Source organism: Rhipicephalus sanguineus, chromosome 10, assembly GCF_013339695.2.
Source record: "Rhipicephalus sanguineus isolate Rsan-2018 chromosome 10, BIME_Rsan_1.4, whole genome shotgun sequence".
NCBI classification, from domain to species: domain Eukaryota; kingdom Metazoa; phylum Arthropoda; class Arachnida; order Ixodida; family Ixodidae; genus Rhipicephalus; species Rhipicephalus sanguineus.
Genome location: NC_051185.1, coordinates 29,446,351 through 29,469,840, shown reverse-complemented (window position 1 = coordinate 29,469,840; position 23,490 = coordinate 29,446,351). Strand labels below are relative to the sequence as shown.

The 23,490-nt window shown below is 43.6% G+C and overlaps 1 protein-coding gene and 1 long non-coding RNA gene across 2 annotated transcripts in view; both read right to left on the bottom strand.

Annotated features, from left to right (window-relative positions):
- Positions 1-6,590: 6,590 nt before the first annotated feature.
- LOC125760063 (uncharacterized) lies at positions 6,591-11,047 on the bottom strand. The gene is made up of 3 exons (XR_007417729.1): positions 10,906-11,047; positions 8,081-8,182; positions 6,591-6,819 (listed from the first exon to the last, which is right to left on the bottom strand). It is a non-coding gene; the product is annotated as an uncharacterized LOC125760063 (long non-coding RNA).
- Positions 11,048-12,497: 1,450 nt separating this feature from the next.
- Positions 12,498-23,490, bottom strand: part of LOC119406301 (mutS protein homolog 4-like) — a 38,300-nt gene continuing 27,307 nt past the window's right edge. Inside the window, exons 12-19 of the mRNA XM_049420038.1 lie at positions 23,412-23,457; positions 22,392-22,516; positions 20,121-20,215; positions 19,512-19,559; positions 17,434-17,601; positions 14,774-14,846; positions 13,429-13,493; positions 12,498-12,620 (exon numbers count right to left, since the gene is read on the bottom strand). Coding sequence (XP_049275995.1) covers positions 12,498-12,620; positions 13,429-13,493; positions 14,774-14,846; positions 17,434-17,601; positions 19,512-19,559; positions 20,121-20,215; positions 22,392-22,516; positions 23,412-23,457 — 743 coding nt within the window. The remainder of the gene's footprint in view (positions 12,621-13,428; positions 13,494-14,773; positions 14,847-17,433; positions 17,602-19,511; positions 19,560-20,120; positions 20,216-22,391; positions 22,517-23,411; positions 23,458-23,490) is intronic.

The window sequence follows — 23,490 nt, the reverse complement described above, 5'->3', positions numbered from 1 at the left end:
CGCGTGTAGGTAGAGGAACGCGTGCCACTAATTTTCACACCGGCGTTGTCCAAGGAGTGCGGCCAGTGCGGCTACGCTGTTCGCGGCGGCAGCGACGTGCCGCGGACGCTTGCATGACGTTTCGACATCCGAGCGCGTGTAATGGCGTAGCAGGAAGCTCATCTTCGCAAAAGTGTACGTGCACTCAGGTTCAAACGTGCCGTACGTCCTCTTTGGTGGAATGGGTTCTCTCACACGCCTACAAAAGTTGTGGCAGAAGTGAATAGCTGCAACATCTTATAACATCTATCCATGCATGCTATTGAATGCACTATATAGCAGAAACCCTCTGAGAAGCTTTTCATGGGACCGCGATACAAAAGAAACGCAGTATCCGGAAACGTAAATGCGAACATGTGGTTGAATCGGAGAAGAAGTTCTCGCTAGTACTAAAACGAACCCATTGCACACAGCTCACCTCATAAGAATTTATTTAAGGAAGTCGGCGTTTCTTCCGTGTCTCTGCCAGCGCCAGACCCTTTTCGAGCTCTTGGATGGCCACATCGCCGAACCCACTGACGTTACCCTGTCAGCGTATCCAGAGCAGCAACAGTTCGCAACGTATCAGGCAGCGATGTGTGAAAATAAGATTTTAATGAGGATCCCCATCCCCAAAAACATTCCACACCAGCCATCCCCCCACCTTATATACATGCGCTCATGCCCCGCCACTAAAACAATAAAATTAATAATAATAATAATAAGTAACAAAATTATTTATAAGCCCCTGACTCTAGTGCGTAAAGTGTCTGCAGATTGTTTGCTTGAAACGCTAGAAATGTTATACGCGGGAAAACGTATGAAGCGGGCTTCCACTGTACATGAATTGATTCCTATTAATGAAGCGCTTAAATCCCAAGAACATGAGACAATATCGCCTCATCATACAGTTAACTACCTGATTAAGTTCCTAAGCTTGTTCTTCAATGCGGCATGCATATAGTTTTTTTTTTTTTATTCCTCGAAGCTTTCGCTAAGATTACTGCACGAAGAGGTCAGTTTCTGACAGAAGTCTTCGTGAATTCTTCGAATGCGAGCTTTAATTCACCTGTAGCTCTTTAAACGAAATCAAAGTGGCATCGTATACGCGACAGCTCCATCATCAAATTTAACATAAACTTGCTTCCGACTTGTTACCGGAGCACGCTCCAGCGACGTGTGTGCTCCAGTGTGCGTAAATGAAGTGCTGACTGTCCGAGTTGTGCAAGTCATGAGGGTTCGATTCATAAAGTATATGCAAATCGTGACCATATAAAGTATATGGTCACGCCGCACACCACCACCACCGGATTGAGCTCCGCCTTAAGATACTTCGCATCTAAAAACGTTGAGTACAAAACCATGATATGATTATGAGGGACGCTGTAGTGGAAAACTCCGGAAATTTTGATCATCTAAGAAAATTTAAAGGACCCCTGACAGCAAAATTTTTGTTGGTGACTTTTTTACTGTAATTTGTAGCTTTGGGTCTGGTAATCCCTAAGTTAAATCGTAATGCTCTAGCGTATCGTATAACTAATTCTAGCGTAGTTAATTGTGACCATTTTAGCGTCACTTCAAAACGCCCGCCTAAAAACCACAAGAAACTAGCGACCCATGCGGGGAGCGTCAAAGACCACGTGCGCTCAAGCTGTGGTGACGTAGAAAGCGCGGTTTTCAAATCGGGGCCCCGCGCGCGGTAGAGATTGAAAGTATGTGGGTGCCTCGTATGGGTTAAACCTGTTAAGCGCGTGACCCCTCACGAAACTACCTCGAGAGCAGCCCAACAACAAAGCGAGAGGGGTGCGGACAATAGGCCTCGCCGGGTGCCAGTCGTCGTATTGTGCATGTGCGCCCCGCAAACGCACGCCGCACGCTTCGACACAGCAAAGAGAGTGAAAGCATGGCTGGCAGTCGGCTCCAAACACACTCAGAGATCGTCGACGTCATTGTTACTAGCGTATCGTCATTCAGGGTGATTTTTGTGCAATGTATCACACCGAACACGTAGCACTAGTGTCGATGTTGCAGGGCAGCCGATTTTTTTTTTTTCTCCTACGCTGTTTGACATCGAATTAAAATAACTTCCACGCGACGGATGCCGTTCAAATTTGGCCAAGAAGACCTATGCATACCAAGCGATCGAATGATGGGCACATCTCGATCTTGAAATTTGATGTCAGTGCTCCTTTAAGCATACGGCCTCAAGCAACTCGACTCCATCGAAATGCGGCCGCCGCGGCCGGCATTCGGTCCCGCGACCTTCGGGTCTGCAGTCGAGCACCACAACATTGGAAAGGCAGTGATATCTTGCTCAAACACCGATTAGACAAAGCGAAGTACGTTGTATATAGATATATCAGCTCTCGGATTCTGCAGATTACCAAATGAGTAGTTTATCGCTTTCGGTGTGTTGTCCGACAATGTACACCCAGCAGATACACATGCCGATCGTCGTACTGGTATCTCCGCGAAGATAAGACATTCTCTGTTTTGCCCTTGTGTACTTAGTGCGTGCCAAGAACCACGGCTTTGGTTTTTTTTTAACGTGCGTCTAATACATGTACGGGGATGTCTTTTCTTTATTTTACTTCCATTGAAATGCGGCTGCTGCGGCCGGGAATCGAACCCGCGTCTTCGAGCTAGCCAGGTCGACATCTGTGGCGCGGGTGTGTCTTAATTTGTTATTACTTATTTGTCTCGCAAAAAAAAAAAAAGATGAATGAATGGTCTTGCTTGCGCGTTGCACCCAAAAGAATAATTTGCAATAAAGCAGAGAACAAATTCGATAAGTTCTTCCTTGACTTGAGAAGGAGCCGCCAAATCAGTTCTGATGTTGACATATTCTTTCCATCTCAAGATGAAATGCATGTTTCAGAGGAATCCTACGTTATAAAAGGTACAAGTTAAAAGGTACAAGTTAGATTAAAAGGTACAAGTTACAAGGTACAAGATGCCACTTTGAAATTCCCGCTACATCTCGCACCGTGACGTCATAGATTTTGGCTGTATCTGTTCGGGCCAACAGAACTGATGTTCTACCGCGAAAAAATGGACGAGATTGTGTGCAAAGGAACAAAAAGACTGAACAAACAGAGTTTCTAAAGCCTTCACTGCACAACATACGTCACATTGAAGTGCCGATGCGGAGATTTTGGCGCGAAATTTAAGAAGCCAAACTTGGACATTTGCTTTAGTCCGAGAGGTAAACATCGATAGCAATGCATCGGACCACTGGTGTAGCCGGGAGGGGGGGGGGGGGGGATAACCCCCTGTCCTTCCGAAAACTTTCAATTTTGTATGAGTACATGCAGCCACACACTGCAGACACACGCTCGGGCATACGTAGTGATTGGTTGAACCGAGTGATTGGAATACGAGTGATTGGCTATACTCCCCTGCATCGGACATCTGCACGGATTTTCACGAGGTTCATTTTTATTGACCGTATCATCAAGTAAATGTACCCTTACCGATAAACGAACATGGGATCACGCGCGCAATGCCCGCAAAAGTACAGACACATAGGGAGCTTTCGAACAGCGTACGCAAAGCTTTGCGTTGGCTATTCGCGCAACTGCGCATGCGTCGTACGCTTAAGTGACGGAAATAGCGGGCCTCAAACGCTAACGCTAACTTAGTGTACGCTATTCGAAAACTCCCTAATCTCCGCGAACTCGCTTTACGCGCCGCTACGGCGCACACACCTTTTATAACCACCTCCCCATTGGCGTAGGCAGGCGAGAAGGTGAGATCAAAACACATTCCCGAAAATTTTAAGTGGACACTAAAGAGAAAACGATTTTTTTTCCCATAATAGTAAATTACTCTTTCACAATTCTAAAATCACCACTCTTACCTCGAGAAGACGCTTGGTAAGCGAGAAAATGCGCAAAAAGAAAATGCGGGTGGCGACGCCACCTTGAAATCCCCGCATCAAACGCCGTGACGTCATAAATTTCGTCGGCATCTACTGGGTCCTACGTAGTTTGTAATCGGTATGAAAGCAAGTGTACTGTCCTCTGAGGGGTCACAGACTTAATACACTAAGTTTCAACAAGTTTCTTCGAGCCAATATTACAAAAATACGAAAAATACTTCAAAATGTGTGACGTCACGCGTGGAGGTTTCGGCGCGAAATTTAAAAATGAAACTTTGTTCTTGATTTTCTCGATTAATAAATCTATGATGGTGAAATTAACGACATTAGAGTTCTCAAAGTACAATATATCAATCTAAACAGCTTCTACTTAGTGTCCCTTTAAATTTTGCAAATGTATATATAGACACGCACACATACAAACGCACGCACAAACATGGATGCATAAAGATTCATTGAAACATCCCCCCGTACGCCCAAATATTTCTATGAATCTGCCCCTCACCCAACCCGACCAGTGCCTGCTCATCTCCCTCCACTCCTGCGGCACACTCAACATTCAATGCCTCCTCTCCGCGCTGCGCATGCGCACTCCCTCGCGAGGCGCAATGTCCACATATGTGGACGCAACTTGTTTTTTCCAGTTCTTTGGACTAGTGGCCAAGAAAGTGCAAGATACATTGTGCACAGTATGAATTGAACATTCTGCATAATCAGTGTGTCTTTATTTAACCTCAATGTGCTGCCTGTGACTGTAGACGATCATTTCTGTGAAGGCACTACGATGTTCGAAGGGTTGTTCGATGTGCCGTGTTCCAGGATCAACGTCAAAATATTTTTCTATGCTCGAAATGAATGCAACCAAAAACAAGGTGCCACTTCAAGCGTATGACTCGATTCTTTTATGTAAAAGTGGAACACGGCTGCCTGCAGAATAAAAAATTAATTATAAGTTAATTACAATTAATTACTGAAACCCGCACAAAACAACATACCTTCTTTGCTTTCTTTCTTAGAATGTGATACCGAGTACCTTAATTGGAACTATCCTGCATGAATTTGACACATCTGTTGACAGTCCATAATTTGCACCTGAAGGGGTTAACTTCCCACAGCTGCCACGCACCGTGTCCAATGGTGTCTTATCACTTAGACTTTACGCAGAACATCACTGCATCAGCAAATTTTTGTTTGCAGGCTCCCTGTGAAATTGCACAGCGGTAGTTAAGCTCGCAATATTACAGTGATGTAATTCCACAGCGGCACCAGTGCACTTTGCAGGTAGCACAGTGGTACTGTGCGTCATGCCATGAAAGGCCATGCCAATTTAGGTTGTAATCATTACACTACAGTTAAAAAAAACAAATAATGTTCCCTATGCTTTCGTGAGCTTACTTGTCTGTTATAATCATTTGATTGTGTGCAACAAGGAAACAAGCCCTTCGAACAATTCCCCTTCTTTAGCATTGGGACCAGTCACTTGCAGAGTATGGCACGTTAAAGCTTTCTAGGGTGTATGCCAGAAATATTAGCACACCTGATAAGCCTATGTCACCATTGCAATGCTTTGCCCGCCAGGAAAACTAGACACAATTTCCTTTTTGTTTTATCAATTTGAAGTTTAATAGCCGTTTATAACACATTACGATGCATTTTTACAATTTCCGGCACCCAACAAACTTGTTGAAGTGTGCAGGATCAAATTTCACACGTTTCATCACATTTTTTCCCGCAAAGGTGCATACATTAGGAATGCAATCTTTACTCATTTCAACAGCTACACATTTTCTGCAGCAAATTCTATGCCTTAGAAACGGTAGCTAAAATTTTTTTTTTAAATTGGAGGCGACTCTAATCCTTGGCTTGTAGTGGCAGTTGTGTCCGGTAGTGGGACTTGCACGTCGGCGTTCGTGTGCTTTGGTGTATTCCTTGGCTTCATGACTGCGAAACAGCGCGAAAAAACGAGGACATACGCACAAGCCATACCAACAAGTTCAGTCCCATACCCTTTTAAAGTGTTCCTTGGGTTAACTTTTGTGTATTGTTGCACTGCCGAAGTGGATCTTGGAGGTCCCGTAGAAAGAAGTGCATGGTTTGAGATCTGCTCTGCCAGATGACGCAACGATCCCAGCTGCTCACAAGAAAATCGTGTGCTCTTTCAATTAACTCATTTCAATTAATTTTCATTAATTATCCCGACAGTTAATTGGCCCTGAAGTAAAATTATGCTCCGATATTACATGTATCCAGTATAACTCTTAACTTGAACCGAAACCATCGATTTCGTACCAGTTTTATTGAGACTTTACTGAATAGTATTCGGAAAAAACTGCAAGAGTTCGATTGGAAGTGGTTGGAAGAGTATCGCTTTATGCTCGCACCACTAAAAAATGAAAGGTCACTTGTGATCCAACAGCAACTCTCCCACAAGGTTCAAAAAATGTCTTGGTGGACAGGGCATTCGCAATGGGACACCCCTGCCACTTCTTGTAATAGTTGCATAACTATCACACGTGTCCTACTTATGCAGTTACGTAACATAGAACGTATGACCAACATGTTGGTCATGCATAGAAGCTGAACATGAAGAAATGAGAGTTGAACATACTCTGGTTGCCAGTTAGGGCCCATACGGACACTGCTTCAGCATAAATGCATACCACAAGTTTTATTGGGGCAGCTACGTACAGTTGAAGTAGATATGGATGACATTTAAAAGTACGAAGTCATTCTTGGTCCATTTCGGCGAGGGACCGACGCACGTCCATCAGACCCCGGGCCTTCTCCTGTTCCTCGAGCAGTCGAAGTCTCAGCTCTTCGCCTTCCATCTTTGAGTGCAGCGCGATGACTCGCAGCGTACCGGCCAGTTCGATCTCGGCTCTGCGAAGCTTCCTCTCCACATCATCGTGGAAGAGTGGACTCTGCGAATTTGAAGTAATGATGTGACTTCGTGAAAATTTGCAAATTGAGCTGTCTGGTGTGTATTCATCCTAGATCATACAGCGCTCACAGAAAAGAAGGAGCACAGAAAGAAATGCACGACAGGTGTGACGCAGCTCACATTTCGATTAGAACAGAAGCTTGTGGCATATTACAGTACTCATGGACTCAACGTGACATCAAATTTTTCAGTATAACGACTGGCATGCGCAATTGCTCGAGATAGCCACGTCATGTCGTGACGAATCTGGTCTCTCAGATAATGTTGGCCCTGATCTACGCATTCGAGTCGAAATTATTTGATATGATCTGAACTGAGGACGGTTGGAAACGAAAGTAGTTGCGTTACTTAGCCCTAAATTGTCCGGTTTCAATCTTGAGTACTGTACATGTACACATTAAAGATGCCAAAAGAATGGCAGAAACACTTATGCACCGTTTCGTACATCAGGTGCATAGGCGTGCGCAGGGTTCCCCATTAGGGGGGGCAAAGGTTCATCGCAGCAGGCCCCCCCCCACCCTATTAAGTCAGTGTATGGGGCAGATTTGCGCCCCCCCCCCCCTAGGTGACTCGAAGGGTCAATGTACGGGGCAGATTTTGCGCCCCACCTCTTAAGTGATTAGGGGGGGTGGCCGCCCCCCCTGTGCGCACGCCTATGATCAGGTGCAATGCTATGTATGTGCACTGCCATGTCCTCCTTGCAGTAGATCGCTCGCACCAAGTAATAGTTCAATGATTTTTACCACATGTAATATGATTGTCTTTTTTTTCATTTTTAGACCTGAGTAATAAATGAAGATGCTTTGTGCCTTAGAAATAAATAAACCCTGTTGTTTATACAGTTGTCGATAGGTTTCTCTGAATCGCTTAGCATTCATTTGTTTTTATATCGCAGCCTCCGTGATTAGTTCCAGAAGCACGCAGCCGGAGCCAATCACGGAGGCCACGTTTACAATGACGAAATTCAAGCACGAGACACGCGAACTTACACATTTTGCTCAGAGAACTTCTTGCATAGCTTCCACAGCATTGCAACTTATAGTGAATGCGTGTTAAATTATTTGTGCTGATGTGATGGTGCTATTGCTTAAAAGGACAACAACTTGTGCACTTCAGACTTGCTGACAAACTCCAAAATCCTTGATGCTTTGAGATTTGAAATTATCATCCACGTAAGAAGGAGGGGATGGGGGGGTTTACATGCACTATAAACATTATTGGTGCATGTAAAGCATAGTTACATTTTCGTTCTCAAAGAGTCCATCTGAAATTTGGTTGGACACTTCATAGGCCCTTGTCAGGACGTCAGCAGGAATGGTGGGACACCTCAGCCAGCTTCAGACCTGGAAAAGAAGTGCAGCGACAGCAAAGCAACGAAACTTTGAAAAACTATGACATATAGTAAGCATACGTTACAAATCCATGTGTGTCTGTAACAAAGAGGTTTAGAATAGTAAAGCCTTATTACTGTATACATAATTTCAAACTCTGGAAAGTGCGAACAGGGGCATCAGGGTCAATACAGCGATACCTCATGACCTCGTGTTTAACTAAAGCGCACAGAAGTTTTTATTTTGATGATAGATCTTAGTATATAACCACTAGAAAAACGCATAAATGTCGAAGTAGTACACTCAAACCTCATTATAACGAAGTCACATCTGCCAGAAAATGACTTCGTTATATCCGAAAATTCATTATAAACGATTATTTGTAACACTGTATCTATGACAAGACTATTTTCACTTACTTCGTTATAACCGATCATTCGTTATATCCGTGTTCGTTATATCGAGGTTTGAGGTGTAATGCCAATGCACAAGGATGTGAGGATATAAAAAAAAAAAAGCCGAGCGTAGCTTGCATTAGTGGCGCAAGGCTAAAGGCACAGCAGAGCTGATCGGTTCCTAGCTGGTCCTAGCCATGCGAGTGATACTAAGTAATGCCAAGTGATTCGAAGTTCCAGTCGTGTCCAGGACAGTGGCCTCTCGCCGTTCCGGCTGTGCTATGTCGTGGACTACTTTTAAACGAGTTGAAGTCCAGCAGTCTCGCGAAACCTTCTTCAGTCTCCCCATGTTCTGTGTCTGGCGCGCCGCCGCCATGCGCCAGCTTTATACGGACGGAGGAGCGCATGCGCAGTTGGCCGTGATGTCACATCTGGCACGATCCGAGCGGTTTGCATGCAGTGCTCAGGCTGGCGGGCTGGTGGCGGAGCCGTGTTGTATGGTCTAGCAAAGCAGGCGCACAGCCGTTCAACGGTTGCTATAGGCCAAACGCGATGACGTCATTGCATTGTGCCGGTAGAGTTTTTTTGAACGACCAGCACGGTTTTCCAGATAGCTTAAACAGCTTCGTTGTTAAAAGAAAAAAGAACAGGAGCTGTTACTAGTGTTTATCACAATTGCCAGACACCGAGAGTCTGACTGCCCTTCCCGACTATATCACAAGCTGCACTTTCTGTTAAGATGCTTTATTCTTTCATTCATTTATAGGTCAAGCAATCCTCGTGCTTTTGAAAGCTGCCAATAAAAAGTAGCTGCTCACAACTTTCATAGAAGTTGGACGGGGTGCTGCTACTAACGACGGAGAGCATGGAAGTTACAAATAATTGATTGATGTTGGTGGAAAATAAACAGGAACCATCCAAATTAATGATGATTCACAAGCCTTTGTTATAATAATGTGACGACAAAAAACATTGATGTCGCTGAAATTTCTCGAATCTGTTCTTTTGGTAGGAGTTCGACAAAGGCTCTGGCAATTTTTAGAGAATTTGGAATGCCTGAGAAAGAAACAGCACACAATAAAAAGGATGATCTAGCGCTATGGTGTCATCATTGAGAGCATTCCCGTTCTGTGTGCGCTGTATTCGTTTTGCAATGTTCAGAGAATTTTGCTTTTTTTCTCCACTTGCATTGCCATGTCCTCAAGTTTAAGCAACAAACCTATCAATCTGAAATCTTCAAAAATTTGTAAAGATCCTGCAGATGTGACGAAACAAAGGACGAGTGTTTTTTATAAGCATCCTTTTTTTTTTGAGGGGGGGCACACACACACTCTCTTAGGGTTTATATATTTGTTGACAATAATTTACCTTTAGATGCAGCACAAATGCCTTGGCATACTATAGGTATGGCCAAGACCGAATTATATTTGGACCACACTATGGCATCCAGCCATTTAATGTGTCATCGATTTCGCCACCTTTCAGAACTTTTCTGAAAAATTCTGTCACGGAATGGGCTACGCAGGCACAACCCCAAACTTTTTTATGGTATGTACATTTTGCGATTTGTAATTGGCCACCCCTTGCTCTGATGCCAATAAGGTCTTTTTTTTTTTTCTGTTCACAATGTTCATAAAAGATGCGAGGTAAGCGATGCACTAGAAGTAATGCACTACTTTTCCGCAATTTCTCAATTATAGTTTGTCAAGGCTGTAATCAGTCACTGTATCAGTTACCCTCTTGAAGGAGGCAATTAAACTGGCAACTGGTTAGATTGCAATTCCAATTACTATAACGACTATACTGTAATGTATTACTGTAATGTATAATGTACTAAAGTAATCCACTACTTTTCAGTAATTTGTCAATTACAGTCCATCAGGACCTGTAATCGGTCACTCTTGAAGGAAGCAGTTGAAATCGCAAGTGGTTAGATTGCAATTTCAATTAATATAAACATACTATAATTATTATAATGACTATAATATACTGTTCTAATTATTATATGTATAATGTACTACAAGTAATCTGCTACTATTCAGTGATTCCTGAATTATTTTCTCAGGGCTGTAATTGGTCATTGTAATCAGTTGAGGGAAGTAATTGAAATCACAATCGGTAAAGCTTTTTCCTGTAATTTGTACAACACTGCTGCGTCTCACTGAATAAGTGCTTTGTAGGCTACAACGGCGCAAGCGTTGTCTAATCTACAGATTTTCACGTCACCTTCTACACGCGAGAAGCATGTGGGAGTTCTTGCAGCTACGAAGATACACGTCAGTTCTTTTCAAGAAGGGCACTCTAGCTGGGGCCATGCTCAAAGCGCGACCATGCACTGACCATAGTTGAGCTCGGAGCACGTCCCTCTGGCGAGCCTGTGCGTGTAGCGTAGTCTGGTGCCGCTGCCATCGGGACTGTCGTCGGGCCTGTCGTCGCCTTCATCCTCAGTCTCCACTTCCATGTGGTAGCTGCAGGATCAGAACTTTAAGTGAATACTGAACAAAACTCTTGCTGCCAAAATATTCAGCCCATTTGAAAGCTTGGGTGTTGAAAATGGTTAACACAACCTTGCTTTTGGGCACAAACTAGAGGAAAATAATGAATTTAGTGCGTTTTTCACAAATTGCCATGCCTAGCAGCCACGCTGTGAACTAGAGGAGGTGACGTTTAATGCCCCAGGAAATGGGCATGCCAACCATGTCAGCCGTTGCCCGCGTCTCTCAGCCTGCTCTGCTCCCACTGCAGTTCCTAGAACCCGTACAAATGGCACCGGCAGTGAACAATGCTCCCGCGTGGGGCTCGTCTCAGCGCTTTTGTAGAAGGGGAGAGAGGGATGTAAAGGAGAGGTGGAGAAAGGAAAGTAGCAGGACAGGAAAGCATGCACCCTGCTTCCACCGTGGGGACACTTGACGTCACAACCGCTGGTGTGCAGCTCCGCGCACACTGGCGTGCAGTTGCCGCGTGCTCACATTCTTCCAAAAATACCGACAACTGTTCAAAAATATGTGAAATAAACTCTGTTTATCGAAACAATCACGTCTTCCGAGTGGAATTTCAATGTTTTTGTTATTTTTCCGAGTTTTGTTCAGTATAGGTGAGGCTGGGAACGTATGCAGTCTACAGGTATATGTCTCTCAAGCATACTGTTCCACATGTCTCGTATGATCTATCTAAAATGTTGGACTTTGGGCTGTTGCTGTTGTTCTGGGGGTTTACTTGCCAAAACTGAGATATGCAGTCAAACCTTGCTCTAATGAATATGATACACCGAATTATAGGTTATGATGAAGTAAACGAAAAACAGTCATGTCGTTAATACATTGTTGCGAATGTACGTTTATAAGGAATTTTTGGATATAATGGAACTACTTTCGTGCCAGAGGCAACTTTGTTTTTATGAAGCTTGACATAAAAACGAGGCGCAGAGAGGGAGGGAGCACAGGTGTGCCTTAGGCTCTCTGTTAGGGGGAGCAGTGTTTTACTGCATGGCCCCCCTACCTCCCCCCCTCCCCAATGGACAAAAGTAAAAAAAAAGACAGAAAATGAGGCATAAAATGAAAATGAAGCGATGAAAGGCCGCTCACGGCAGCCTGCCTTTGGTCCCTCACTTTCTGGGAAAGAATCTGTGCAACATTGCATATTGAGGTCAATTTCACAGAGCCACAACATGTCATCATGGCGCAGCTGCTGTGATACATACACACACACACACACACACACACACACACACACACACACACACACACACACACACACACACACACACACACACACACACACACACACACACACACACACACACACACACACACACACACACCTTGTGTCTATAGTGTCTACTTACGTCTAAGCATTACTTATTAGCTCTCCACTGATTTTACAAGCACCACAGTGAAAGTTGAGAAGTAGCGGCATAGCTCAGCTCCATAGCGTTATGAGAACAGGTTTGAGGCTATAAGCAACTGCAAGGATGAAGGTACTTGCTTTATGACGTTGGGGTACATAGATTCCAGCTGCGTCATCAGGTCGAAGTGAGTGGCAACAATCACAAAAGCCTGCAGGAATGGGAAGAGGTACTGCACAGTTTGCACAGGCGAGTGGAAGAGCATGTGCTGCATTTCATTTCATAATTAAAAGAATCTTCAAATGTTAACCCCTGCATATAGCACAAATTTACTCGCAAAGCTTGATTACCCAGAGAAGTGGAACACCTATGCCTAAAATTGAAATCTATAATGGATAGTTAAAAAAAGTTTCACTAATCGACTCTTTATCTAGATACTCTAGCACGCACATCACAACATACGAAGTGAAGCCGTTGATTTCGTGATTCACAACCACTTGCAACGAAATTTGAAATTAATACCAATTTTGACATATGAGCTGCCAAAATTGCAGTAAAAGCAGATTGTTGTCCCAGTTACTTGCTTAACAAAACATCTCTTAATGCATTTGAGCTTAAAGGTAACTAACCGGAACACCAATGTATTTTGTGGCAAACTTCGGGAATGAAAATTGGAAGCTTTTGCCATTCTCGGGAAGTACCATTCAGGCGATGTCACCAGCTGAACTTCACGTATTGCGTCATGCCCTGTTGAGTCATTAGCACGAAAGCTAATTAGCAATACTTTGTTATTACGAGTTGTTCACTGGTACTCATAAGAATGCCCAATAAGGTTAGCAAATGTGAGCTATTGGTGCACATTTACAGCACGCCTCAAAGCTCGCTATTCTGAACCGTGTCGTTAAGATTTGCAGCTTGTACAGGCATATAAGATCACTCGTCAAGTTTATTGAAGTAAGAGATGCAATGTGCCATCCTAATGTTTGCTGATACACATCACAAAATCGGTTTATACTTACGTCGGAGTTGATGAGCTTCTCGGTTATGGCGACGCACATCGCCGAACCTTCCTCTTCGCTGGTACCTGAGGAGAAAAGAACGAGCAAGCATGAAATCATAGTGCACTCGACCTGACACGACTGAACCTAAATGCACAAACTAGACTCGATGAATTTCATAAAACAAACAGTGACATTATGTAGATCTCTTTCGTAAGCTAAGGGTGCATTCCATATTGGGTGGAAATACGTTGATACTCATTCATTAATGCTTCTGGAGGCTATCTGTCTACTCACTCGATCATAATTATGTGCAGTTGTATGTATGAATTGGCAGTAACGTATGTGCCCACTCACTCTTACTCATACTTGCTAATGCTTAAACTTGTTGAAGTCAAGTCTTTGGCCTCGTTAGAATATAATATTGTTCATCTTGCAGGCCAAAAACTTAAGTATGCGTCAGTGGACATCGTCGCACCTATGGCTTTGCGGCGAGCTGGTCAGAAAACTACAAGGTAACATTGTCACCCGCTTTAGGTTCTTGCGTTTTTTTTTGGCCTACTATGCATCCTCTGAAAGTAAGGATTTCTCCTTTGTACTGCACAACACTAATTTCCTAATAAAGCCAAATGTAGTTTCCTCTGGCGTGCTTCAATGTAGTGAAAAGAAGTGCCTAACTTTGCTTTCTCTGTTTTAATATTTAATTGCTGAATGTTCCCGACGAGAAGCAAATTGATATGTGGCATGTATGACCGTAGAAAACACGTGTTATGCGAAGAATACCCTTTCAAGAATACGCCATTATGTTGAAGGGAATGGCGAACCGAGCAAGTTGGCATTGATTCGTGTCGAACATTTACCTAGAACTAAAACATGCGAATGACGAAGGGAGGGAACACACCACAAGCACTTCGCCTATTTCCGAAAGGTGAGTATATAGGTAGTGGAAAAAACAGACAGACAAATAAAACAAAAAACAAAGGGTTTGTCCTCTGTCTCGCACGCATTCCCTTTAACACTATGCATATCTGCTGCATTTGCGGTGATGGGCTAGCAGACGCACATGCGCAAGAGAATTTCCTTTCTGTCTAGCCTTGCACGTCACCTCAGGGTTCACATTGTTGTGTAAATAAAAGTTACTATTATTATTATTATTTTCTTTCAAGAATAACATCCCACATTTCAGAAATAAACCTTCAGTTGATATAAGTGCACGTGTTGTGTTCTCTGCCTCCATTTTTGTCTCATCATTAGTGATAAATTTGCAAAGTGTCTATGATGGTCTGTCACAAAAAAAAAAAGAAGCAGGCAGTAAAATTAAATGGCTACAACCACTGGGTGGGGTAGTGCGTAGCTGTAAACCGACCTCGTCCAAGTTCGTCGATGATGACGAGCGAGCTGTCGGTGAAGTTCTGCAGGATGTAGTTGATCTCCCGCATCTACAAGGTGAGTACAGAAATAGAATAGAGTCGTTTACAACGACGCAGTTTGCGCACAGAAGATAGTGTCACGTTGTAGTGCCAGCGAAGAACAAAACACTGTCAAGTCTCCGAGTTAAGAAAAGATCAACTCTTCTTTTTAAAGACGATAGTCTTTCTTGGGGAACTTAAATGCAGAAATTTTGGTCTGTCTGCCTGTCTGTCAATCTGTCTGTTTGTCTGTCTGTCACCCAATTCATCCACCCGGCCAAAGTTGAACCACTTGCTTACTGCCCACCCATCTTGAACTGGTATGGCTGTTAATACTTGTGAACGTTGTCGATCAAAAAGTAAATATTACGCATATCTGAGGCGCAACATCACTAGGTAAGTATTAGGTGGTGTGTTCCTTTAATAGAAAATACATAGATACGTAATTCTAGAGACCCTAGTTTCTTAAGTTGCGCTGAAAATGCCATGCTATGCGTGCCGACGAATGCCCTCTGCCATGGAGGAAGGAAACCCTCTGCACAAGCTCATGTTTCCCGACGTATTGCCAGATGGCGTCCATATCTCATGCAGCGCCTCCTCTATCGTCTTTTGACGGCATTTGCAGCGAAGCACGCAGATACGCGGCCAATTTTTTAACCTAAACTTCTGCTTGAAAGACGAGCAACAACTGCATCTCAACAACAGTGGTGAGTGAAATCATTAAAGGGACACTAAAGTGAAACAGTGAACCTGTTTAAAATGATGAACTGTATGCTCAGAACTCCTAATGTCATTAATTTCGTTGTTCTATGTCCATAATAGAGGAGAAAATCAAGGTCAAAGTTTCCTTTTTAAATTTTGCGCCAAGATCTCCGCGCACGATGTCACTGATTCAAAGTCCATCTTTTATATTTTGGCGACATTGGTGCAATCAATGAAATTTCCTGAAACTTGGTATGTTAAGTCTATGGCCCCCTCAGAGGACAATGTACTTCATTTTTTCCGATTAGGAACTATGTATGACCTAGTAGACGCTGTAAAAATCTGTGACATCATGGCGTTTGGTGCGGAAATTTTAAGGTGGCGTCGCCACACACATTTTTTTTTTTCGTGCCTTTTCTCCCTCAGCAAGCGTCTTCCTGTAGTGAGAGTGGTGTTTTTAGTATTGTGAAACTGTAATTTACTAATATGTGAAAAATTGTTTTCCTCTTTAGTGTCCCTTTAAACGTAAGTTAAAAGCGTACTTATCATTGTAATTCCAGGGTAAAGCTAGTGCTCACACACATTTGAGAACATACAGCACTATTCGCGTTGTAAGTGCAGTGCAATTAGACAATGATGCTTTTTTATAGAAGTAATGATGACATTCAGAAAATTTTGGATTGAGTAAGAGCCTCTTTCATGGAGCAATAGCTTCATAACACCAATAGTCCAAATAAAGAACAGCTACTGGCACAAAAAACCGAATAGTGCACGTGAAAGTAACGATTAGGTGCTGCTCATTCACAAGGCTAGATTTTATAGAGTGGGCTGAACAGTGGCGTAAATTGCGGGGGGGTCAGGGGGGTCTGACCTCCCTTGTGTTCCGGCTGGGGGGGACACCCCTTGAATGTGTCCCCCCCATTGAGATTTGTCTTTTGAACTGCATATACTTGAATTGCTTGACAGTCAAATATAGCGGATTCAGCTTTTCAATTGGCTGTTCATATTGCTGTGTGTATCTGTGTTCAGTAACCCTCAGGTGCGTGAGACTACTGAAATCGCAACTGCTGCTCGACCGGTTCAGAGAAGACTCAACAGAACAACGCAATTACGCGAGCTGGGACCCCGTGCTAGTTTTTAAAATTTTATTTCAAAGCAATATTTTATTCTTACATAAATAAAAATAAAACCTATATTCATAAAAAGCAAAATGGCCGCCATGGCAAGATGTGTGTCCCCCCTTGTGATTTTTCCACATTTACGCCACTGGGGCTGAAATATGTTTTTCGGGACTGGTTGCAAAGTAACACATGGGTAAAATGAGCACATGCTCTATACATTGCCTGGTCAATGAAATAAAGAATTCATCACAATTTCATTGCCTGGTCAATGAAATTTTGACGATTTTCTGAGGCTCCCTACAACACTAAATCTGCGAGCTGAGTCTGTGATAGGACATGCCTGGGATACCAAAAACATATGAAGTCACAAATATGGCACTAGTACTACAATGGAATTTCATTATGATGAAATCACATCTGACATTAAAACAATCATGATCTCAAATCTTCATTTAGGGCATTATTCCTGTCAAGTGCATTGGTTGGAAAGCTTGCTCGACTCACACCAATACAAAAGTCTGAGAGTGACTGGTTGAGGATAGATTCAGTGAGACTGTGTCTGAGTGGGCCCCACAAACACACACACACACACGCACACACACAAAAAACATTTTGTGAGCATGTCCGAGTGAGGTTCGTTTATCTTTCCCACCCATGGCGACATATTGACATCGGCGAGTGCTTATACAATTACTTTCATATATCCGATGATTCACCATATGCAAGTTAGTTATGATAAGGTTCGATCGTAGCTCTGGCTGAGCATGCAATAGAAGGAATAAAAGTGCGGGGACCTCCATGAGGAAAGTGGAGCAGTTGGTCTCGATGTCATCCCGGTGTCCCGTGCGTGCGAAGATCTGGTCGGCGATGCGAAACGACGCGTACTTGGCAGGCACGAAGGAACCCAGCTGGGCCATCACTTGTAGGGCCGCCACCTGCTTCAGGTAGGTGGACTTGCCGCTCTGTGTGATTGTGGGCGGGAACGAGAACGTTTAATTTTATTATTGCCACAATCACCAAGTGACACTCTCGTTTCTCTTCCAAGCATAGCCAGTGGGGCACTTACTTCCAGTTTTAAAGGGGTACTGACAGCATTTTTCGAAAATGAGTTTACTCTGTGGTACAAATCTCCTGTGTACAGGCACAAATCTGAGGAAGTGTGAAGTTAAGTAAATGTTGATGACATACTTTATTTTGATATTAAAGTTGATTTTTGCGTGCCACACCTACTGACACCTACACTATCGTGACATCAAGCCACAGTGTCAATTCTGGTGACTTCACGCACCAGTATGGCTAGTTGTGATATCAGGTACTGAAACTTTAAAAATGTTAGCTTGTGCATCACAAACTGATCCACGGAGCGGAGCAGCCTTGGAATCGTAACGATATCTTCGGCGAGCACGTGACGAGAAGCTCATAAAGTGTTGTGACATCAGGGCATAGGCGTGCGCAGACGCCTACGCCCTGACGGCTCTTAGGTGACTAGGAGGGGGCGGCCGCCCCCTCCTAGTCACCTAAGAAGAGGGGGATGCAAAGTCTGTCCCATACATTGACTTAATAGGGAGGGGGGGTGCCGCGATGAACCTTCGCCTCCCCCTGAAGGGGAACCCTGTGCACGCCTATGCGTCAGGGTACAGTAGGAACCGAAATTAGCTTTTAAAAACATAGTGTTTTATTTTTCAGGGTGTACTCATGCATAGCAGTACATTTTCTAGGCTCTTGAGGGCATGGCCTTTCATCTGATGCAAAAAAAATGACAATAAAAATTTTCATGTCAGTACCCTTTTAGAAATATATTCATAAAAGGTCTTCTAAAAAATAGAAATCAATGGTTCTGGTTCAGGTTAAGAGTTATATTGGATACATATGATATTGAAGCATAACTTTATTTAAGACAAGGGCCAATTAACTGTCAGGATAACTAACAAAAATTAATTTACTGAGTTCATTGCAATATCGTGAGCAGCTGGTATCGGTGTGGAACCTGGTGGAGCAGATCTTAACCACGCGCTTCTTTCTACGTGGCCTCTAAGATCAGCTTCGGCAGCGTGTGAAACACAAAATTAAGCATTCAATTTAATTCAAATTAAACACAAATTAAGCACTCACATTGACACATGAGTGCCGACGTGCGAGCACCACTACCAGATACCCAAGTCAAGGATTAAGGTCACCTCTAGAATTTTTTAAATCAGTTTTTTGCCCTCAACTGGACGCACGCGAAAAATTACAAAATTATTCGTGTCCCTAAGACAATCATAAACGAGCCCTAAAATATTGGCCATTCTATGGCAAAAATTATAAAAGCTGTCGGGTATGGAATAATGATGGTGTACTTGAGATTAGTGGAATGAATGTGAAAGGAAGTAAAATGCAGTCAATGACAAATTAAGTTTTGGTGAATTGATGAGATCAGGAAGTTTTTCATATAAAGGACAAGATCAACTGACACAAGGTATCCAGTCCTTTTATTCTACAGTTGATATGAGACAGGACTACCACGGTGAATTTTTCAATGAAAAAATAGCAGGTGAGATAACAGTAGCGTTATAAAAGTAGCAAAAACTGATACATGTGCAAATGCATAATAAATTAATGCATATATAGTTGTCAGCGAAAAGCTCGGACGTTGGTCAGGGATCTTGGCATCCTTACACCATCGAACAGGATGGTTGTGGCACCGTACGTGAGAGTACACCCGAAAGTTCACAGTAAGCGTCGTAAGATGATGGTGCATACATACAGGAACCTTTGCAAATGAGGTTGTAGATGAGTGTTGAACGATTCATTTTTAAGTTTTTGTTTTTGTTATGCTTAAGGATGTGAGTGAATGAATGGTTGTAAATATCAATGTATTTTCGGAACTCACCATGTTTGGACCAGTAATGATGTTGCAATTGTGGTGCGAGCTTGCAAACTAGAAGAAAAGTAGTTAAAAGCCAAAGGCATTTGGAAACAGCACAGAATACCTCACGCTCCCAACAGTCCCGATACATACTGCCACATGCACTTCTTTTTCTAGTTTTATGTAACCAGCCCGTTACATGTGTGACCACTGCCTTGCGCAGGTTGCGCTGGAATGTCTCGGAACGTTCCCGATTATATTAGAAGCTTCTGATAAGACTGCGTGCACAACGCGAACAATAGAGTTTATTCTAGAGCTAACATGAGCACCAGCAATAATGCTGGAATGTTCGATGAGGGATGTGTAAAAGCCGACGCATTTCACCGACAAGCAAATTATTCGACGACCAACGACTGTGTGCACCGATATCGTTGCCCCCCACTTTGAGTTTCATTCTTTTTTCCGGGCGCAAGTTTGCCCAATAAAGAGTTTCATCTTTACAGTCTGCGATTGCTTTCTTCACCATCACAACCACGTGACATTTACACTGAGCTGGTGCACATTTCTTGCCGAAAGAAGCTGAGACAAGTCCAAGCCGTGCAACATAGCAGCGCAACAATGAAACATTCCTACCGTGTCGTTCGGGATGAAAGTGCGCATGCCCACTTTTTCCAGCACAGGGTGACGGCCTTCAATGATGCACAGGGTGTCGGTGAACTCCGGACGAACTGCGCATTGCAAATCAAATGGCTCTTTTGCGTCGCATTGTTTCAGTACTCATAACTGGGCTGTCGCATTTACGCTACCAATGGTGGAAACGAGGTGAAACCACGCGAAGAATAAGAGACGGGTAAGTGCATTGGCAATGAGTACCATATAGTAAACTTAATAGCTGCACCCCAAGCTTGGCCGGCTGAGATTGCAAAATGAACAGAGAAGACAACTCGAAAAGAAGGAACAAACAATTTCAAGTAATTGTAAACAAGATTAACGCTATGAATGATATGGAGGACAGCTCCAATGCCAAAGATGACATGGAAGATGGGTTAATCGTGGAATGAGCTGGCAAGCTGAACTCGCTAAGCAGTGGCAGCGATAGCAAAAATTAGTAGCCATTTGCGCGATGCATGAACGAATGAATCAAATGTTTATTAAGAAAGGATGACAATCCCTTTTGTGGTGGGTGATTACAGCAAGTTACAGCGGATTGCGTACTCTTAGAAACAAACCACGCGCACACTTTGAGGAGCACATGGAGTTTAAGGGTAGTTGCACAGACCTGTCAACCTTAGCTACACTATCAGTGCATCTGCTGCCTTCTGAGACTTTGACACATTAAACCACGGATCAAGAATCTTGGCTTGAGGAATTGGTCTCAAGTCTAGTCGGTCTATCGCCATCCGGAGTGGGAATCACTGGGAATCATCACTAGTGCAAACACAAAATCGGTTCCGTGGTCTCCTTAGTCTCAGAAGAGTCACATGCAGATATGTCATTCATACCAATGCGAAATGAGTATGCCTTTGAAGTATTGAGAATGGATAACCACAGGGAGAAGCTATCAGCATAATCTGAAATAAAATCAAGTAAGAACGCATCTTTTCAATTTTATGTTCATCAGTATGTGTGATGTTGCAATATTTGGTCACAATGCCGTGTCTTGGGGCAATACCTCTCTGTATTGCCCCAAGAAATGGGCATGGGTAGGGCATGTAACGCTTAGGCAAGATAACTGCTAGTCATTGAAGGGACCATGCAACACTTTTTCAGCACGGTCAGAAAACGCTGCCGATCGGTGGTCGAGGCTCCCGAGAACCCGCGAGCCAAACATTATAGCGCAGCACGTGGCCTGGGATTTACGATAAATTCTCAAAGTCAGCTAAAAATCGCTTCCTCTTCTCTCGACAAATGATGCTACTCAATCAAAATCGCTGTGTCATTGACTCAAGTTCCACGCCATTGGCTGATTTGAGCATGGCGGGCTCGGTAGTTACTGCGGCCACCATGTGCCCGCGCGCGCCCGGTTGCACTGAAAGTAAGTTGTGCGTAAAAAAAAAAAAAAAGTGCTCATGGTCACGAGGCGCGCGTGACGTACCTTCTTCTCCCGTGCCGTCTTTCCCTGCTTAGCTTCCAGTGTTTTCGTTGGGACGAGAGAAGAGAGAAAGCAATTACAGCGTGCGACAAATCTTTGTAACTCCACTCATACTGGACGGATTCTCAAAATTTTTGCGACGGTCGATTTGTGAGGCAATAAGCTCCTTTAGTGAAGGAGGGTAGTGAATTGGGCGAGTTGGAAAATGCTCATGATGGTTAGCGCAAACGGAACACGGACAAAAAGAAGAAAAAACGACGACACAAGCGCTATCTAACAAATGAATGTTTATAGGAAAAATCACAAATATATACGTCTAAGAAAGAGAAAAAAAAAAACACCAAACCCGCACATGCGCCAAAGATAACTGACAGACAAAAACATGTGTATACTAACAAAACTACGTCCTTTCCAGGAAAGACACTTCCTCATCAATCAAAGTGATAGAAGGGCAGCTCACGCACATGTCCTTTTTGATCATCTCAAATGCCTCCGTGAATTTAGTGAAGCCATTCTATGGCTACTTGGAAAAGTGTTGAAGGGCCCCTTTAAGAGTAACAGACTGCATTTCAAAAGAAGGCAAGCGCACGAGGGGGAGGCAGGAAGTTTGGTGGGCAGATGAGACTAAGAAGTTTGCGGGGATAATGTGGCCGCAGCAAGCTCAGGACCGGGTTGATTAGCAAAACATGGAAGAGGCCTTTGTTTGGCAGTGGGCGTAGTCAGGTTTATGATGATGATAACGAAGTAAGCTGTTGACCTGTGAGCCGAAGGAAAGCTAATCTCAAAATTCAACACGACGGTTTAGTGCTTACCGTAGTCGGAGAGCGTGCATGCCTCCGCCAGCGAAAGGAGGAAGTCGACGTTGGAGACCACTTCGGCGAGCTTGTAGAGGCAGCCAATGCTTGCGACAATGTCGTGGAGAACGGAAGTCAAGACACTGCGAAATCAGCGAGCGTGGCAAGTCATGCTCACATCCGTGCGCACAAATGCATCCAGTACTTGACGACTGAAAGCTGACGTTTGAAACACGTGGCTGCTGTCACTGCTTTTACAAACTGATGGTCGCTGCGATTACAGTGCTGATGCAGAATGGTGTATGATGAAAATGAGAGCTCTGTGACATAGTGTGACAGCATTTGAACTCGCAGCCACCGTGCCGTTACATTATACTAGTGCGTTTGAATCACTGAGTCCTGCACACGGACACACACACCCAGCAACAAAAGTTCGCAGGAGATGAGATTCACGAAAAAGGCGATGTCCTGCTTAGCCTGCAGAAGTTCTTGCCGCCTGATTTAAGTAATTCACGTCACGCATTAACTGAGCAGAAATCCTATGACCCATAAACACAGCAGGGTCCGTTAACACGCATTAACAGAGCAAAGTCCATGACTTATAAATTTTTGTTGCCGGGCGTAAGTGCATGCAAACAAGAGATGAAAGCTGCCACACATTTAGAGAAGGGTGCACCTATTTCAATAAATAAATAAATCGATCAATCAATTAATCAATCAGTCAATCAATCAATCAGTCAGTTATTTTCCAACATAATAATTGGGGGCCACCCCAAGTAAAAAGTGGCCAAATGCAGTTTGAAGGTCTGTGGGGGCCTGTATACAGGGCAGCACACATCTTTAGATGACATAAACATACATAATGAAAAAAAAAGTGTTTAGACTAGTATAAAAAAAAGCTCATCTAGCAATGTCCCTGTACAAAGAGATGTTCTCCATCTAGAGTGCTACGACATCACAGAAGACTTCCAGCAAACTTTACAGCAGGTGCTGCTTTCAGACACGTCAAACTCGTTCTGCGTAAAGCAAACAGCATACCTCCAGCTTAGGCGGGCAATTTCGTGCATGGCTTCTCTGGCTCTATCTGTGAATATGAGGGAAAAAAAAAAGGAAGCAC